Raw genomic sequence first — 19,101 nt, forward strand, 5'->3', positions numbered from 1 at the left:
GTCTGAAACCTGCTTGGGTCCCCGCAAGCAATGCCCAAGGAACCCCAAACAGCACTGCCCCCCCCCAACCTATCATCATGTGTAGTGCCCACTCCCCCAACCCCCCAGGCCTAAACTGACAGGTTTGATTGCTGGGGGCAACCTATCTCCTCCTGAAGGTCCGGTGTAGGCTGTGGTGAACGCAGGAGGAAGCCTGGAGTGCAGTGTCCCAGCAACGGTAACCACCAGACCCTTCCCAGGGATACACCGAAATCACAAGTCTGGGTAGCAGGGAGCTCAATCAGCACCTTTTTTATTAATATGCATCATAAATAAAGAAATAAATAAAGGCGAGACACCTCATTCTAACAGGGAAATACAAATTAAATATGGTGCAACATCCGCTAAGCGATGTACAAGCAGGAGGTAACCTCGCAAGACCAGGGCCCCTTGCCATGGTGAAGCCAGCCCAGGCACGATGCTGTGAACAGCGTCAAGCCGGCCATGGCACCAAATACTGGCATGGCCTTTCATTAACACTGTTCCCCACCTGACAGGCAGGTGAAGATCCCCACTACAGCAGGCGGCATGAACATGGCAAGGAAGGGGTTGACTGGCATTGCCTCTACCAAGGACCCCAGGACCTCCAGTATCCCCTTGTGTTTGTGCACAACACTTATCCCCCCCACCCCACAGCACTGCTCAGCAAGACCAGAAACCCTGTGCCAAAGGGAGCACCACCCCTCCCCCCCCCAGGCTCCCCAGCTCCCTCTAGGAGCACCCCCAATCTACTTGCTGGGAGCACTGCCCCCAAATCCCTAGCCCAGTCAGGGACCCTGCCCTCATTCCCTCCCCTCCAGCGCCCCTCCACTGAGCATCCCAGGCGCTGGTTCCCTGCTCAGTGTGGAGGGCGCAGGGCCTCCCCCCAAAGCACCCATCTCTGCACAGGGTAGCACTACCCATCCTGGACCTACATAACACTGAACATCCCCGTGCCTTCCTCACAACCCCACACACCCCTTTGCTCCACACGCACACACATACCCTGTCCCCCTCCCCTGGCTGTGGCCACGCACAGCCCCAGCCCTGCAGTGTGGCACTGCCAGGCCACTTGTCCCAGTACACCCCACCAGGAACCACTACAGCACACTAGGACCAGGATGCTCCAGTGTGGGGGAGCCTACCTTGCAGTGCCCCATCAAACACAACCCCTCAGCCCAGCCTCACAGGGACAACGACAACGCAGCGTGCTCCCACCCCTGCGGCTGAGGATGCCGGGGATGCTGGAGGCTGCAGACTGCACTGCCACCCTCAGGGAGGGGACGGCCAGCATCCTGCCCCCTCCAGCATCCAACAGCTGGGCAGCAGGGCAGCGCTGCCCTGGCAGGGACTGCTTGGGTTCCTGTAATGTACAAGTCCATGGCCTGTGGGTGCTGGAGACAGTGCGAGGCGGAGGGGGGGTCAGGCGGTCCCTGGTGTGGCTGCATGCATGGCAATGCCTGGCAATATGAGGTGCAGCTCGCAGAAGACCCCGGGGGGCTAAGTTGGCCTTTGGCAGCTGCACAAGGAGGAGCAAGAAGGAACCACCTATGGTTACTGTATTCTGTAATGGCAGGAAAGGTAAGAAACTAGCAAGAAGCTGTGTTTGTTCCTCTGGCAGGGTAGGCTACCCCAGAGGAGCCTCAGCAGCCCAGGGAACTGTGCTTGGCCTCCTAAACGTGTCAATAGTCCTCGTCCTCAGGGTGGGTGACGTACATGATGGGCACCAGTCCCTTCTCAGAGCCAAGGCTGCACTGCAGCCAGTCACCATCCACCTTGGAGATGACCTGCAGAATATCCCCTTTGTTGAAGCTCAGTTGTCCTGCCTCAGTGGCAATGTGATGGCAAAGAGCTTTCACCTCACTGCAGGCAGAAGGAAAGTAGGGTTAGCTCACCTCAGGACACTCACCCCACCCAGGGACCACCACAGGCCCAGAGGAGAGAGGAAAACACCCCCTGCTTCCCTTGCCAGCCAGGCTCCCAACTGCCCCCCCAGCTCCCCACCACCCGCAGACTGTGGAGTTGTGGTGGATGGATGCACAAGCTGCATCACTGCCCCCAACCATTCCCTGGTCCACGACTACGAAGGGGGTCAGGCAAACTGCAACAGGTAGAGCCGTGCCACCCTCAACCTACCCCATCCCAGCACCTGCAGGATTGACCACTTGGTGCCACTCACCAGGTAGGGTGAGGAGACATCCCCCGGGCTGGTTGTGCCACAGCGGGTGCCTCAGGTGGTTCTGGATGGGGAGGGTCTGGCTCTGGGGCTGCTTCACGCCACATGCTAGCCCCAACTGTCTGGGCCACCAGCTGGAACATGGACTTGTCCAAGCTCAGCCAGCCAGAGGGCAGCCTGGAAGGAGGAGACAGAAGCAGTCAGTGGCAGGAAACCGCACCCGGGGAACAGAGCAGCTGCTTCCATGGCAAGGTCATGCCTTAGAGGTTTGGCTTCATGCACAAAGTGCACTGCTAGGCAGTGCCCCAGGTCTCCAGGCAGGGAGAGCTCAGCTGTAACACCACAGCCTGGACTGGGAAGGACATTTCCAGTGGTCATTTTCAGGAGCAGTAAGGGTATATAGAGGGAGAGACAGTGCGGGGAGGTCTCAGCTACCGGGGACAACTTCATGCCTCCCCCTCACCTGTTGTGAGCAACAGGGATGGCTCCGTGTTCTGTTCTCAGTATGTGGTTTTGGGAGGGATGAGGTGATGATGGGGCTGTGTAGCAGAGTTTAGATGCCAAGGTAGTGGTAGTGATGCCTTAGGTTTTAACTGTTACATTTTTCAAATTCTGTATTGCTTAGTGTGTAACTTTGAAGTTTCTTGTAGCCTGTTAACTTCTGCTCTTTCATGCTACGTAGACGTAACAAAGCCTGTCCAGGCCTGCTCTCCAAGGACACCCAGACCATCCTAGGCCCAAAAGGTATAAACCAAAGAGCAAGAGGGGCAAGCAGAGGAGAAATTACACCATTAAACTGAAGCTTTAATTGGAGAATTAACCCTGCTATGCAAATGAACCAAACCTATAAAAGTGTGAAGAACTCGGGACCTGTTGTCCATCTCGGGGTCCATCTTGGCAATAGCCTCTGGCTCCCCAGCCAGGGGGTACCTTTGAAGGCCTTTCAAATAAATACCTACCTTATTCCCTTACTCCTGTCTGGTCTCTGTTTCTAGGAGGCCTCTTAAGGCATCAGCAGAGCTCAGACAGAAGAGGAAAGCCTATGAGATGGACTGAGCAAGGCAACGGGAAGAATTAAGGCAGGCTGGCAGGACTGAGCAGGGTTACAGACCCATGATGCACCACCATGGTGTAGCCCAGCGGTCAGCTATTGGCCTGACTTCCACCTGTACTGCCACACTCCAGGTTAACCAGCCCTTCTCAGCCCCAAAACACAGCTGCCCTTACCTGTTTGGTTGCCTGGGCTCTTTTTGTACCTTCCTGGACCCAAACAAGTGTCCCCACTTGATGGGCTGGCTGCCCTCTGATGCACTGGTGCTGCTGTCCTCTTGGGGGGCTGCTGCTGCTGCTGCTCCCACTCTTTGCTGAGTTTCCTTCTCCTTGCTGCGCTTCAGCTCGGTAAGCACAGAGTCTGGGGGGCTGCCCATCCAGAAGGGCCAGCTCCGTTCTTTCACCTCTTCGCCGACCACTACCTGCTGGGGCTTTTCCAAGGGCTCTTCCATGGCTTCAGGACTTGGCTTGCTGGCTGCCTTGGGCCTCTCCTCCACGTTGCCCTCTGCAATGGGACAAGCCTCTGCACCCTCCACCACCCCTTCTCGGGGAGGTGGTGCCTTGTGGGTCTCCACTGACCTGGGCGCAGGGTTCAAATCCGCCTTCTTCTTCTCAGAGCGGATGAACTTCGAGCCTTCGGCTGAGCCCTCAATGTAAATCTGAGAGGTCTGCATGAGCTGGTACCACCAGCCTGCCTGTTTGTCCTTCTTCCCCTCCCATGTGCTCTCTTGCATCTTACTCTGCTCTTCCTGCCTGTCACCTTCTCCGCAGGAGGCCCCCACTCCCTTGATCCTCTTCTCACTCACAGCTTGCTGTGGGCTGTGCCCTGGTGAGATGTCACCATCTCTGGCACCCCCTTGGCACGTTTCAGGAGCAGTGCTGCAGCCGTCGGGATCCTCGCTGCTGCCCCGGGTCCGCATCAGCTGCAGGGTGGAGTGCACGGAAAGCAGCAGGTCCTGCTTCACACGCAGCAGCTCCTTTTGCTGCTGCTGCTCTTTGCCCATCTGCATTAGGTGGTGCTCAAAGAGGAGGTCCAGGTTGAAAGGCAGCAGGGAGAGAGGCTGAAGCAGGAGCAGGAGTTCCTCGAAAAGAGGCTGGCACACGCTGTGAGACAGGCACAAGAAGCCCACTGGCTGGTAGTGTGCCAGGATGATGTCTGTAGGGAAACAGACAGGAATTAGAGGAGACGCTCTTGCCACCATTGCCAAGCCACCATGAAGCTGCTGAAGCTATGAGGAAAGGAGATGGACACCAGTTTTTGGTCAAAGTGTGAGGCTGAGGCCTGGGTCAAGAAGCACCAGTTGCTCTGTGAGCTCTCAGGAAACTGGCCCAGACAGAGCTCTCCAGCTGTGCCTGCAGCCAGGACCTGCCTGGCAGACTACCAACCCAGATGACCTCTGCCACCAAATGCCATGGAAATAGAATGGGAATAAAGAGCATGAAAGGCTTGTCACATGGGAAAATTCTATTCTTCATCTTCTGGAGACGAAGGAGGAGCTGCACATACGGGCAGTACCAGTCCCCTACAGACAGAGGTGTCAGGGGCAGCTGGGTACTGTCTTTCCAGGGACCTGTCAGGGCTGAACTGTGGGTCTTAGCAGAGAATGAACTAGCATTTCTATCTGTAGCATTCATAGTTCACTTGATTTGACCACATCTGTACTACCCTTCTGTCCCGTTCTGTTGTCAGGTCTCACTACCAGGGAGAGAGCTGGGAATGGGATTTGTGGCCCCAGCCCAGTGAGGTAACAAATTTACACCACAAACAGAACTTGCACCTTACCTCCCCTTTGCTTAGCTCTCATCACCCTGACAGCCCCAGCTTCTGCTCACACTTCCAGCTCTTAATGATGGCTTGAAATAGGTGGTTGTCTTCTGCTTCAGAAAGCCAGGATAAGCATAGATCTTATTCTATTCTATTCTATTCTATTCTATTCTATTCTATTCTACTCTATTCTATTCTAATCTGCTACAAAACAGACATATCCAGTAAAACCTGCTTTTTGTTTGTCAGATTTTCCTTTCCATTTCTTTCTATTTCCCGTGCCTGAAGAATTTCAGGTAAGTGTGCGTATCTCTAGGCATACCAAAGTCTCAGGCACTGGGCAGGGAACACAGAATTGGGGAGCCTTAGATCTGATCTCCTGCAGATAGACTGAGGGATCTGCACTGATAGCCTTGGATAGTAGCTGCAGGTGGGAAGGAGAATGGAAGTCCAGGCTCAGGTGGAAGGAGCTGCATGGTACTTGGACTTCCACCTGGGATTTCCCTGGTACATTGAGACTGTGTATAGCTTAGTCCTTCGGCTCAGGGCAGAGAAGAGCAGCCCAAGCCGAGAGAGCAACAAGAGAAACACATTTCCATCCCATGCTCTATTTGTGTGCAGAATTTGGCTCCCACTGCAGCCCACAGCCCTCAGGCTCTTACCTTCATGGTTGTAGAGGTGGTTGAACCAGAACTCCAGGGACCGGATGCTGCAGGAACAGAAAATTAGCAGGGTAAGAAAGAAATAGTGAAGATCTATTCACCCTATCCATCCTCACTGTTCTGCCACAAGAGGTGTGGCTGGAAAAGGGCATTTGCAAAGCATGAGCTTGTGTGTGAAGCTCAGAGAAAGGACAGTGGCTCAGTCCCATCAGCATACCCTGATCACAGCCACCCAGCCTGTCACCGAACATCTACATGGCTTTACACGTGCAGTTGTAACCCTTAACAACCATGTTTGCAGCAAGATTCCTCGCTAATCTGCTCCTATGTCCTTGGGAGAGCTTTGTTCGCTGAGATGAGGCTGCTGTGGAAGAGGCAAATTATCTACAAAACGAAGACCAGTGCTGCTGGCTCAGCCCAAAATATGCTGGTATCCTGTGCCAGCAGGGAAGAGCTGGGTCACCTTGTGTGGGGAGAGCAGGGCAGAGCTTGTTCCTGCCTGTAGGAGCTCTACAACATCTGGAGATCTTGGGAACTCTGTTGCCACTGCCAGAGCTCTTGCTGACCACCAGAGAGGAGCAGGGAAACACCATCCTAGGAGCACTTATCCCTTCACCCACTAAAAGGTATTGCTGCCTTCCTCTGTTAAACATGGCACACTATGCACACTCCTTATGCAAACTGGAAGGGCCGGTCTGGAGTCCTAGAGCAGGGCAACCTCTCCTTCAGATCCTTGCCTTGGGAATGCCTTGGGATCCACTGCAGCTCCAGGAAACAGTGGTTTTGATGCCATGAAGATTTTTTGCCTTTTCTTTTATACCGCTGTTATACCTTTTTTACAACTTCTGTATTCCTAGTGCTTTTTGCCTACGTTCTTGGACTTGTTTGTCAAGCTAAGAGACTAAACATTTTAGAAGCTTCATAGCTAAGGATCAGTGTGCCCCAGACCCCAAGGTCCTCTCCAGAACACATTCTGTAAACCAAGATAGAACCATCCAGGGGAAGGCTCCTTGGGGAGGGGGGCTCACTTGAGCCTCTCATTAGAGAATCTTTAATAGATATGCTAATTAATAAAAACCTATAATGTCATACCCGATCTTTTGGGGTGGGCATTCGGCAGGGTGCATTTCAATGCACATGACCTGGACGTGTGCACCTAAGGATCCTTAAAATAAATACCAAGGTAAAATCCCTTTTCCCCTTCTAACCGTGTATGACTCTTGATTTTAAGACCAGGAAAAGGCATCAGTTTAAAGAGGGATTTCCAAGAGTAATTAATGCATATATTATGTCTAACCTCATATGAAGCTGGGCAGAGTTTTCTCACTCAATGTTTTGGGGCTAAAACAGACTGACCCTGTTCTGCAGCTGACTACAGCCACTCATTCTCAGTCCTGACCTGGAAGGGGAGGGTTTGATCCACCTGGAGTTCCCTGAGGCTTACAGCTTCTTCCTTCCCTTGCCTACTTCTGAGAGGTGGCTTCCCAGATTCTTAAGTTTTTTTCATGGTCATCCGTGCCTGCCTGCATTCATGGACCAACAGCTGCTGCCAGCCCTGGACAGGGACATGGAGCCACCCCAGGGGTCCTGCTTACTTGAGGAGGCCGAAGATGAACGCGTTGAACCTCATGGTGTGGTTGGTGAGCTCTGTGTACTGGCTGATCTTACTGTAGAGGCTGTGCAGCAACTTCGTGGAGGGGCCTGTAGAGAGAAGCAAATGGTTGAGATTAGCTGTGGTGAGCAAAGCCAAAACTGCACCACAGGATGGAGCATCAAGGCAAGATGGATGCTGTCTGGGTGTCCATGTCTGTGTGTGCTTTGCCTCTCCACCACGCCAGCATGAGCTTACTCCATCCCAACATTTAACCACACATGGGAGGTGGGCTGTGGTCCGTCCCAGACTGCCACTCCAAAACTCTGGGAGAGTTTCAATACCACAAGGACCTGCCTCCCACACTTCAGTGTCAATCGCAGCCGTTGGCTCAAAATCAGCATGTAAAGAGAGTACTGTGCTGCATGCTTATACTTTGGGGTGTCTGCAATCATAGAGATAACCCCAGAGCTGAAGATTTGCCATAATCTGGCTATGAGGCTTCCCAGTATGATGCAGAAACCAACGTGGAATTAATTTTGTTGGTTGTCTATCGCGGTATCCCGCAGTGGTAGGGAGGAGAAGAGAAATCCAGCAGGCAGGAATTGTGCAGCAAGATTCATTTATTTCATTATTTTACAACTCTTTTATACACTTTTCTCTTCATAGTCTAATTGGTCAAAGCATCAGCCACCCCTTGGGGTGATTGGCTAAAATCCTAAAACATCCATTGTCAAAATATTTTTCTACTGTACTATAAACAAGGCTTTGCAAGGTCGCAGGTGTTCATAGTTTATAGAACTCTACAAATATCTCCCGTGAGAGAGAAAAGCATCTCACGGGACTGGAAAGAAGCAACAAAAATTCTTGCTAGCAGCATTCTGTATCCACAGGTGTCTTTTTTTCCTTTTTTTTTATTGGTTTGGCCTGTTAGGGAGAATTTGCAAATTTCAGGGGAAATGCCAGTAAATGCTTGGGCACAATAGTGCAGTGTCTCTCCCTTCTTGCAAGAGCCAGTCAATGTGCACCCTGTTCCAATGCAGGAAATGTGTGTTTTTCACTCCCATCCTTAGAGCCAACCTTCCCCAGCACCTCCCAACCACAACTACCACAGAGCTGCAGGCACTGCTGCACAACATCCATACCTAGCTGGGTGGATGCCTCCACCACGCTCCAGGGGATGTTCCTCCTCTGGCCGATGATCATGTCCAGGACGTAAGCCTTGAGCCCATCACTCAGAATGTCCCGGACAGCTGGGCACAGGTATTTCAGGATGAGATGCCCCACATTAGGGCTCACAGAGCTGTTCCCAAGTTTGGCCTAAGGCACAACAGGCAACAGGGAGAGTGTTGGTAACTGTTTTCAAGGTAGAGATGCATGGAAACAGTTCAGCCCCACTTGCCTACTATAGGCACCCAGCAAGCAACATCCAGGCTCAGCAGCTCCTTGAACATGCAGCGTCTTTGCTTTCACTCCTGGTGCTTCATACACCAGTTGTGGATTGCTCTGTGCAAAGTCTTCCCCAGGCTGGGAAGAGGCAATGACTTGAAAAAAGAATATCCTAGCTTGGGAAGAGGATATCCCAATTAGAAGGGATGATGGGTTCTCCCAAAAGGTGTAACCAGGCTCTCCTGCTGGAGGAAGAAAAGAGCTGGGGATTTTCCTGCTGCTGTAGATTTTCTTGTTGCTAATTTTGGAGCAGGAAGCACCAAGCCACATAGAAGTACCAGCTCCGAGGGGTTAAGGAACACTTAACTCAGTGACATATCAAACTCTAACTCCTAGGGATTACAATGAATAAACAGGGTGAGGGCAAAATGGATGGCCAGAGCTCAGACTGAGGTGCAGAGGAAGCATGTAAGAGCCCAACACCAGCCGAGCAAGGACACATTCTGCTGCTTACAGTCTTTGAGCTGCCAAGGGGGTCTATCCAAATAGGTCAGGCAATGGTGTTCAGGGCACAGATTTTACCAGCTGAGCTGGAATTATACTGACCACTTGGCACAGGTTCACAAAAGCCCTGAACTGAAACTGAACTTGGCTCAGGAATAATCCTGTCAGATCCACTGAGCACGGCAGCAGCAGGGATGGATGCTGCCTTTTGACAGGTGAATGCTCAACCCCTGGCACATAAAGAAATCCAAGGTTAAAACCACTGCATTGTCTGATAAGCATATTAATGGGGGAATGCTGAAATTATTCCCCAAACCTACACTGTAAGAATTGGAAATCCACAGTGAAGCCTTAAAAAGCTGTGGGAATCTCAACAGCTCCAGTTATGTTGCAGAGCAATCTCTGCATCAGCAACAGCCGCAATTAGGGGAAAATGACTCTGGGCTCTGAGATAAGATTGAACGGTTTTGGAATCTGTCCCAGTCAGGTTTCTCCTTGGGGATGGCATGCCAGGGGAGTTGTCATGTCCAAATAGCGTCACATTGCTGCCCAGAGTCGCCTGACTGAAGCTGAGCATTCAGCACTGAGAGGAGGCACCACAAACATGCTGGGTGTCACAGGACTGCAAACAATGCCTGGTACAAACAGAAGAAAAATTGCTCTGCTTCTGTGTCATTCCAGAAATGGGGGAATGAGGGAGCACAGGCCAAAGACAGCCAGCCCCAGGGCAACCTAGATGCACTTGTGTGTTATTCCAGAAATGGGAAATGAGGGGAGCACGGGCCTAACACAGCCAGTCCCAGAGATGTACTCTGACTACAAGAATGTATTCCTGGTAAGGGCTACCATGGGGGTGACCAACTGCCCCAGATGGGCAAAGACTGATGCACTTTTTTATCATTATTGAGCCCCGTGAGACACTGAGGGATGGGGAACACTGCACTGTGTCCTGGCACCAGTGCCAGGCCACAGTCACAGGACATGTGGAGGAGGGAGACACAACTCTCCACTGTGTGAGATAAAAGAATGGTGTGCTGCATCAGACCAGAAGGCAGCTGGTCTGGTATTTTTTCTTATAAAGAGCCATAGCAAGTACATAAGAAAGAGTTAAACCAGAGCAAACATATCTAATACTTGCCTTTTATACTTTCACGGCCTACAACTACTTTCAACTCAGACACTAAGCTGGACATTATTCCTAAGTGTTTAGTAAACATCAGTGAATTTCCCTTCCCTGTGTTTTTCCTGATCTTCCTTTAAATACATGTACTTACTGCAGTATGCAGCAGGAATTGTCACAGATTTACTATCTGCTGCATGGTGTGCCATCACCATTGTTTGATTTGTTCTTGGTACTCCTGCCTTCATTAGGTATCCTGGAGTTTTTTACTGGAAGAGAATGGAGAGGCAATCTTGCTCCATTATTCTCTGTGTCACTCAGAATGTCGAATGCTAGACATACCTTCACCCCTGGATCCCTGCTGGTTCCAAAGTGAGCCACAATCAGGTCAACAGCAGTGTTGATAGCCTTCACCAGACCTAGAGGGAAACAGCAGGTCAGAGAGCTGCCTGAGTGGCTGCTAGGACAGACCCTGACAAAACACTCCTTGAAGTAATCAGCTAAGGGCACTGCAAGGCCATGTCTGCACACAAGCCCTCTTTGCCAAAAAACATGCAGACACTCTCCTAAATCCTCACCAAAAACTGTTCCTGCTGGTTCCAGCACTCACCTATCAGCCTGACAGTAGGAGGACCTGTCAATATTCCCACGGGACAGGGACCGTCACCTCCACACCCCATCCACTGAGACAGAAGAGATGGGATCTGAGGCAATGAGTCTTTTGCTGCCTTGGTGCCACACGGAGGCAGGGCAGAAGCCTTGTCTTTGGCAGGTTCTGTAATGACTTTCAGTAACAAGCCAGTGGTATGTAGTCTGACATCTACACCAGGATAATGTGAGAACAGAACTGAAACGGGAGGGAAAGCTGCCACCTGGTAATCATGAACACATAGCTGGCAAAAGCATGGGAACCCTTCTGCACATCCACGGCCTCTGAAATTGTAACAAATCAGCTGTCAAATTCCCCATCCCCAACCCTGCCTTCTAGCATGGATCCCACCACGGCCATATCTTGTCCTGCTCTGGAGTCCTTTCTCCCACCTTTTTATATAATTGATATAATTTTATATTACTTATGTAGGCTTGAACAGACTTTTTACCTAAATTACAAAATCTCAGGTTAGCACATCTGCAATGTCACACAGATACACACAGGTCTACCCTTGTATGTAGAGCCTGAGGTGGCGGCATGCCCTGCCTTAGGATCACACTCCCGTGCCTGTCTGCTCTCTCTGCCCATTCTTGTGCGCCTAAGATCCTTTCTAATCGTATTTCCTGGCACAAGCAGCTCAAGCACACTCTGTGGCACATTGCACGGTCCACCGGAGATGCATGGACTCACCCTTCTTCTGCAGCAAGTCGATGGAGATGGACTCTGTGTTGCCATCTGGGGAGAGGCAGAACTCAGCAGGAGGTTTCTCTGCTAGCGAGAAGTAGTCAGGGAAAAAGTCATTGTAGGTAAGCTGGAGTTGCCTCATAGACTGTCCTGTGGGGACAACACAGAGGGGACAAGGATCAGCCCCAATCCCTCACACCAAAGCCTCTTTCATGTTGTTTGCTTTTCCCAGAAGCAACCTGCACCAGCAGCAGTCTTCGTGCCAGCCTGTCCTCTGCTGGGACAGCAAGGCCACAGGCTTGTTCCTGCCCCAGCACTGGTTTGCAATGCGTGCCTGAACAGTTGATCCCCATCACCTTCCCAGTATCCATCTCCAGCTTGACTGGGGGCCCAGGGGCTCTGGAAGATGCCGTGGGAGGCTCAGTCTCATGGGCTGGGGCTAAGGGAAACCTTGCTGCACCAGAGTCTCCAAGCTGCTGCAAGCAGGGCAGGAGTCAGCACAGAGAAAATCATTACTTGTCACACACAGGCACCCACAGACAAGAAGCTACTATGTTTGCTGCCTGTCCTCTGGGATGGCCTCTGTTTTCAAGGGGTGAGTGACATCCATAGGAGTTCTCCCATGTGCTTGACTTCCATCTGTTTGACTCTGGGGTATGCATCTTCCCTTGAAGAAAGGATTGAGAAACTGTTTGTGTTGGCAGAGTGAGGTATAAGGCTTTGAGGAATTCCCTCCATGGCTTGAGGCTAGCCTGTAGATGCTCTCCCTCTCACAGACAGATGACACTGCTCTCCCCACAGGACTCTTGGAGGCTCAGTCAAAAGTAGCCTGCCCCTGTCAGCCCTTCCTGCAGCGGTTTTGGAGGACAGGGAAGACCTTAAGGGCAAAGCGTGGAGAAGACAGAGTCCCATAAAGGCTTTAGTGTTGTCAGCTGCCCCGTGAAAGCTACAGCTCAGTGTGGGCTGGGGTAGATGGTCAGGCACTGTGGGGCCAGACCCGAGATCTCCAAGGGCCCCCCCAACTCCTGTGTGAGACAAACTACAGTCTGGCCACAGCCCAGGAGCATTTCTTGAGGTCTAAATGTGCTCTTGCGCCATTCACTTTGCCCTTCAATCCAGCTCAGAGCTGGACGTGACTGCTCTCACCTCACGCAAGAGGGAGGCTCCACAAAGATTTGAACCAGTGAAGCAATTTTCACCTTCTTCTTGAACCCTCCAGCCCCACTGTGAATGGATGTATCATCCCTCCTGCTCTGAGCAGGCAGAGCAGTGATGAATCCAAGCTTAACCTGAGCCCCAAGGAAACTGAGCCTGAGTCCCAAGGTCACCTCCCAAGAACGCCCAGCAGAAAGGTGGTGCGCACCGTTCAGCTTGCAGTGGAAATGGCTGGTGCTGAGAGCGCCAGGCAGCTCAAAGATGGGGTTGCCCCGGTTCAGCCGAGGCTCTTGCTGCCTCCTGTCCAGGCTGCCTGCTAAGCTGGGCAGCCCCGAAACGCGGTCCAGACCCAAGGGGTTCCTCCGCCTGTACTCCCGCCACTTCAGCGCTTGTGGGGAGAGGTGGTTCGCTGGGATGCCACGGGCAGTGAGCACCAGACAGGACGATGAGAGCACATGGGAGGATGCAGACGGGAAACAGGAAGAGAGAAGAAGAGAAAGAAGGAGGACAGAGAAAGAGAGACAGCACATTACTCAGAGGTCCAGCAGCGTTTCAGGACATTAGCACATGCACATGAGGACAAGTGGAGGCCGCTGCCTGGCACAGCAGGCCAGGAGCTTGCATGCCCTCATGGCTGCAGGCATAGAGGCAGCAGGTTTGGGGTGCAAGCACCTGGCATGGGGTGCTGTAAGACCAGCAGCCCACACTGCCCTCTCTGGAAACACGGTGTAGGAGTTGGGACTGGATGGACATGCTCTTAGTGTAGGTCTTCCTCCAGCACCCAGATGCAATTTTACCCTGGTCTGTGGCTGTAAGAAATGGTGGTACTATAGGGAGCAGCCATGGCTGTAGGGAGCTGGAGACGCTCCAGACTAGCAGGTCCTGGAGGATGGGTACCTACCATTGACAGGCCGTATTCCCATGCTGCTCAGGGGACCAGAGCTGCTGGCTTCACTGCCACTTCTCCAGTGGGAATCTGCATGGCCTCCTACTCTGCTCATGGACAGGCCACCCACCGAGAGGGGCGGGAGGGACCCACTGTGGAGTCGGTACTCGGAGAGTGGTGGGCTTGGCTCCAGCGGGGCCTCCTTCTTGGGAATCAGCTTGGGGTTCTCCTTTTGCCTCAGGGTGTCAGTTTTGGTGGCTTTGGAGGGCTGCATGGCACTGACAGCAGGGGATGACCTCGTGGGAAGCAGGTTGGCAGAGATGGGGCAGGACCTGCTTCTGGGGGGCTGGCTGTCTTCAGCTCTCTCTGCGGTGGGCGAGGAAGAGGAGTCCACGCTTTGGAAGAAAGGCATGTTGCACCGCACGGGGGAGTAACTGCCCAGAGGGGACGGACGGGTTGTTTCGGGGCCAGGCTTCTTGATGCCCCCATCACTGCGCGAGGCAGCTCCGTCTGCTGAGCGCTGGGTCACGAGCATGCCATGGGCTTGGCTCCCCGCCACCGCCACCCGCTCTGCCGAGGTGGCCAAGGCCGAGGACTGGGAACTGGAGATCTGCTGGCTGGCAGACCGGTTGCTGGACAAGCTGTAGAGCTGGGAAAGGCTGGAGGCAAAATGGCTGTGCAGGGCACGTGCCTTGGGTGGCTTGCTGAAATGGTGCTGAAAAACAAAGGGCTGGATGGGCAGCGTTGTGGGACGCTGGTCCTTGCTGTAGCGTACTACAGGCTTGCTGTCTGTGCCACCACCTTCAGAGAGAGAAAGGGGAAGAAAGTGTGAGGACAGGCAGAGCGACAATCATCGTCAGCCAAGCAGATTGCAGGCAAAAGGGAATGTGCCCTCTGTTGCAGAAGGAAAAGGGTGAGCTAGAGGCCAGTTACAGACTGGTTCAAATCTGAACTGGTTATGCACACCAAGAGCTGGCAAGATAAACATATGTGGCCCCAAATGCAGAGTTTCCAGCTGTCTGGAAGAGCAGAGCACTGCACCAGGAGCTTGTCTGTCCTGGTAGGGTCACCAGCTTCACATCCTTTCCCAATGCCTTGCCCCCTGGACAGCACAAAGCCATGGTGTGAGGTGCCTGCCCTTGAGCTGCCTCTGCCCAAGCAGTACCACAAAGTCAAGGCCCAACACTTTGTGGTACAGTCAGATTTCCTATCTGAAAGGATCTGACTGTCCCCTCCCACATGCACTGCAGACTTGCCCAGCCCAGCACAAAGCATTACATGCAACAGCACTGCAGCTCTGCATCCCACATCGCAACATACTGGTGCTGTTGCAAAGGCTGCCTGCTTCCCCTTCTCCCTCCCTCTTCTTTCTCCTGTAACTGTCCCCGCTTTGGAACACAGAGCTTCCTTCATCCCCCTGCCTCTACCAGACCTTAGCAGGACACACCCAGCATCATGCCTCCAACCCTGGAAAGCGCCAGTCTACTCCAGCAAATGATGTACTGGGATGTCCTGAGGGAGTGTGGTGGGCTGATCTCCATGTGTACATGCCTCCAGCTCCTGATGGGGCCACAAACATCCTGAGGGAGACAGCTGTGACACACTGTGCGTTCAGTGCAGAACACACACAGCACTGGTTACACACATGGGGCTGACTGAGATCCCTGATCAGCCCTGGTGTTACCCAGTGTCTGTGGGGTGCTCCAGACCTTTCTCCCTGTAGCCAGCTTTTAGCAGGGCTTGCTTTCCCTCTAGTCCCTCTCAGAGATTCTGGGCTTGCATGCTGCTCTGGGCTGCAGCAAGGCAGATACATGTCCATCTCCAGCTGCAGGCAGAAGCCTCCTGCACAGCCCTAATGCCTGCCTTGCTGTCACAGTGCAGAGGGAGGGACCCCATTGGAGTGGTGGGCAGCAACTGCTGGGATGTATTACCCCGAAAGCTCCTGTCTGCCCCCTCCTGCCTGAGCAGGGCCTGCTCCTTCCAAGCCCTCCCTCTGAAGCTAAGAGGGCTGCTCCCATGCTGCCCTCTCCCTGTAGAGACCTGCCATCCCAAACCAAGCACACACTCAAGGCTCAATAAACAAACAGGACAATAACTAAAAATCTTTTGCTCCAAGGGCCAAAATCTCTCCCACTCCTGACATGGCAATAAACCACATGTTCTTACCTCCTGCCAAAATTTTTGAGGACATTAAATGGAGACAGTCTGGTTTTTGACATGGTAGGGGCTATTTACTGCAGTGGTCTGGTCAGAGGCATTTTAGAAGGGCTTCTACCTGTGAAGCAGGTGTAAGACCTGCCTAGGGCAGAGACAGGTCTCCCACAATGCTGGAGAAATCACCATACCTCTGAAGGGAGTGTCACACAGCTTCCTCACGAGGACAAGTGACAGCAATATCAAGGTGGGAAACAACTCACATATTACAGGAGTCCCTACAGAGGTAACTGTGACAAAGGCTCTCCATGGGAACCTTTGCTGCAATCCACAGCACTGTGGAGGGCGTGACCAGGATATTCCAGCAGAGACACACAGGCTAGACTCTTAAGGACTCACACTGTAAGTCCTAGCAGAACCTGTGTGAGCTTCCTGAACCTGCATGGAGAGAAGATTGCTGGCTATGCCTCTTCCTTCTCCACTTCTGCCCCAAATAGCTCCAAAGAAGAAAGGCTGTGACTGTGACTCTACTGGGCATCTTCACATCTCTGTCTTAGGAGCTAAGGGCAGGTGATTCTTATGGACAAGCACAGTAAATTCCCTGCAAGGGATACAACCCTTCAAGCTGCACAGACTCTCTCAGTGCTAATGCCATGTCCTCGCTCACGTGGTATGAAAGGTTTGAACAAAACCTCAGGAGGCTTTAGAAATACAGAGACAAGACACGTACACTGATATGAGACTGAAATGAGCACAGCAAGGCTTTGTCCCAGGGACTGGTAGGCCAGGAACCAAACTGCACAGGCACTGGTTTCCTATCACCATGCAGGTTCCCCTGCTGCTCCCCTCATATCCCAAAGAGCTGCCTTCCTTTTTACTTATCCCTTCTGCCTAGTTTGGCTCCTTACCGTCTGCTCGGGCTCTAACATCTTTTTGTCCGTGGCCACTGGCAGAGCCACCCGAGAAGCTGGCATCTGCCTCCGTCAGCAGGGAGAGAGGGGCTTGCTCACCTGCCCCATGCCCACTGGGGACCTTCTCACTGGAGAGCGAGTCTTTGGTGGAACACAAAGCCTGGCTGTCCCCAAAAGCAGGATTCAAACAGAAGCCCTCGCAGCTCCGGTTCAGGCCGTGGATGAAGGGCATGGGTGGAAGACTCTGGCTGCGCCGAGCTCTTTCTTCAAGGAAGGTTGGGCAATCCCGCTGAGTCTCAGGGATTGGAGAGAACTCCAGGGAAGAATCACCACTAGAGCGGAGCGGTGGGGAGGTGCTGTTCTTTTTCCGTCCTTTAGCCAGTTCAGCGAACGATGTCACCCTCTTGGGGGGAGAGCTCTGGATGGGTATTGCTGGACTTTCACTCAGCTTGACTGGACAGCTCACCATGCGCTCCAAGGAGCCCAGCCTGCTGCCAGGACTCCTGTCCAGGTTCTGATCATAGCTCCTGGAGCGCTGCCGGCTTGTGTTGAGGTTCGGTGGTGACACATTGACATAGACCTGACCCTCAATCATGTTCTGGCTGGAATCTCCCTTTGGCTCCTCTTCACTGCACACTACGTTGCCTTCCTCTTGTCTCAGGTCGGGCCTTCTAAAGAGATAGTATTCTGTGGGCTGGGCTGGGCTACCCTTGGTCTGGTCTTCTGAGCAGCTAGTTATGGAAGATCCCGCAGGGCTGGGGGATGACTGGGAAGACAAGTCACACGTGACTAACTTATAGTAATTCTGAGTAGCCACAACAAGCCGTGCTTGGCTCTGGAAGCAAGCAGTGAGGTCTGAGCTCTCTGACGTGCAAGGCTCACAGTGGAGGTGGTAGGAGTTGCAGTTAGCATCGAGGACAGGTGAGGAGGAGTGTTGACACCCACACACCTTCCCCAAACTCTCTGGGTTATGCGACTCACAAGACATCTTGGATTCAGTGGGTGATGAATGTAAATCCAGGTAAAAAGCTCCTGTGTCTGAGTGGCTGCAGAAGGAAGAGTCACAGGACAGGTTAGCTGAATTGAGGTTGGATTGAGATTGGCCATTCATTTTGTTGTAGAGAGCACTGAAGTTCACCAGGACCCCATCAGAGCTGTTGCAAGAAGAGTCACTGATGTAGCCCATCTGTTGGTCAATCACTTCAGACTGACTTGATGAACTGTAGCAGCGACAGTGCTGGATCTCCGAGCTGGAACAACTGCATGTCCTGTGCAGGGCATCCTGATTCCGCAGTGATTCACGCGTGTTCTGGTTCCACTCCTGGTCACCACTGTCAAAGGAGAAGTTGGAGGAGCTGCCACGATGGCAGCTGCATTCATCCAGCTCCATGTGTTCTGAGGCCTGGTGGCACCTGTTTGCGTTGTTCCTCTTCTGGATGTTGTCACTGCTGAGTTTGTCCTCTTGCCCATCCACCACACCAGACCGGCTGGCCATATTCCAGGATTTCACAATGTGGTTGGAGTCGTGGAGGTGGAAAGGGGGCAAGGCCAGATCCTGCAGACTGAAGGGAGGTTTGCCATCGACGAGTGAGTTGTGAAGGTGGAAAGATTTTTGACCCAAGTCATCCCCAAAAATGGTGAGGTCTTCACCCTCACTCAGCAGGAAAGGGTTGTGTCTCTTACTGACACTAGGGACAATCAGATCCCTCGCTTTTCTTTCTTTTTTGTCTGAGGCCTCTGCTGAGGTTTCAGAGGTCTGGAGAAAGCTGCTGTACACCAAGGAGTCAGTCTGTGAGAGGTCTCTGTCTGGAAGGGCAGAGGTCCGAGTAATGCTGAGCTCTGGCTGGCAGAAGGGGTTGGTCCTTTTGCTCACGGAGCAGCACTGTCTATCGGGGACCTGGCAATGCACCAGGGGAATGTGATGGACAATCAGCGTCTCACCAGTCAGTTTGGGAGGACTATCCATGGTGAGGAATACTCTTCAGGGCATCAGTGAAGCTGGTACCACCCACAAACAGGTAGGGCTGCACATGAGAGGCAGGGAGGACACTTCTCATGAGGGAATTCAGATACCTACAGAGAGACAAAATCACAAAGGAAGTCACCTCTCAGGAAAGGCAGTGACTATTTAAAGCATCCTTGGTTTGAGTGAAGATTCCATGTGTTGAAAAGGATCAAACAGACTGGTTTCTTGTCAGCACAAGTACCTGAGCACGAGGTCCTTCTTCTGGGAAACAAACCATCACAATGTAAAACAAATATGTCACCCTCCATGCAGGCTCCTGGGACAACACTTGTGATTCCACCTGACCCCTCTCAAAGTTACCTGAAGAGAGTAACTGATTTCAGTCAAGTGGCCAAAGGGCTGTACAGGCTTTGGGCCA

At 52.6% G+C, this 19,101-nt stretch overlaps 1 protein-coding gene across 10 annotated transcripts in view; it reads right to left on the reverse strand.

The window, feature by feature from the left end:
- Positions 1-276: 276 nt before the first annotated feature.
- Positions 277-19,101, reverse strand: part of RUSC2 (RUN and SH3 domain containing 2) — a 60,264-nt gene continuing 41,439 nt past the window's right edge. For 8 of the 10 annotated variants that reach the window (XM_042028627.1, XM_042028629.1, XM_042028623.1 and 5 more), the window contains 11 exons: positions 16,715-18,790; positions 13,668-14,453; positions 12,975-13,175; positions 11,618-11,761; positions 10,618-10,694; positions 8,408-8,582; positions 7,267-7,372; positions 5,672-5,718; positions 3,422-4,400; positions 2,198-2,371; positions 277-1,881 (listed from right to left, as the gene is read on the reverse strand). In XM_042028627.1, the coding sequence (XP_041884561.1) occupies positions 1,701-1,881; positions 2,198-2,371; positions 3,422-4,400; positions 5,672-5,718; positions 7,267-7,372; positions 8,408-8,582; positions 10,618-10,694; positions 11,618-11,761; positions 12,975-13,175; positions 13,668-14,453; positions 16,715-18,683 (4,839 nt within the window). In that variant the 5' untranslated portion in view covers positions 18,684-18,790 and the 3' untranslated portion in view covers positions 277-1,700. The remainder of the gene's footprint in view (positions 1,882-2,197; positions 2,372-3,421; positions 4,401-5,671; positions 5,719-7,266; positions 7,373-8,407; positions 8,583-10,617; positions 10,695-11,617; positions 11,762-12,974; positions 13,176-13,667; positions 14,454-16,714; positions 18,791-19,101) is intronic. The other 2 variants (XM_042028631.1, XM_042028632.1) reach the window with 2 other exon arrangements.

The sequence above is a fragment of the Corvus kubaryi genome, unplaced genomic scaffold (assembly GCF_017639235.1).
Source record: "Corvus kubaryi isolate FWS band 111438036 unplaced genomic scaffold, C.kubaryi_AGA036_p1.0 37308, whole genome shotgun sequence".
NCBI lineage: Eukaryota > Metazoa > Chordata > Aves > Passeriformes > Corvidae > Corvus > Corvus kubaryi.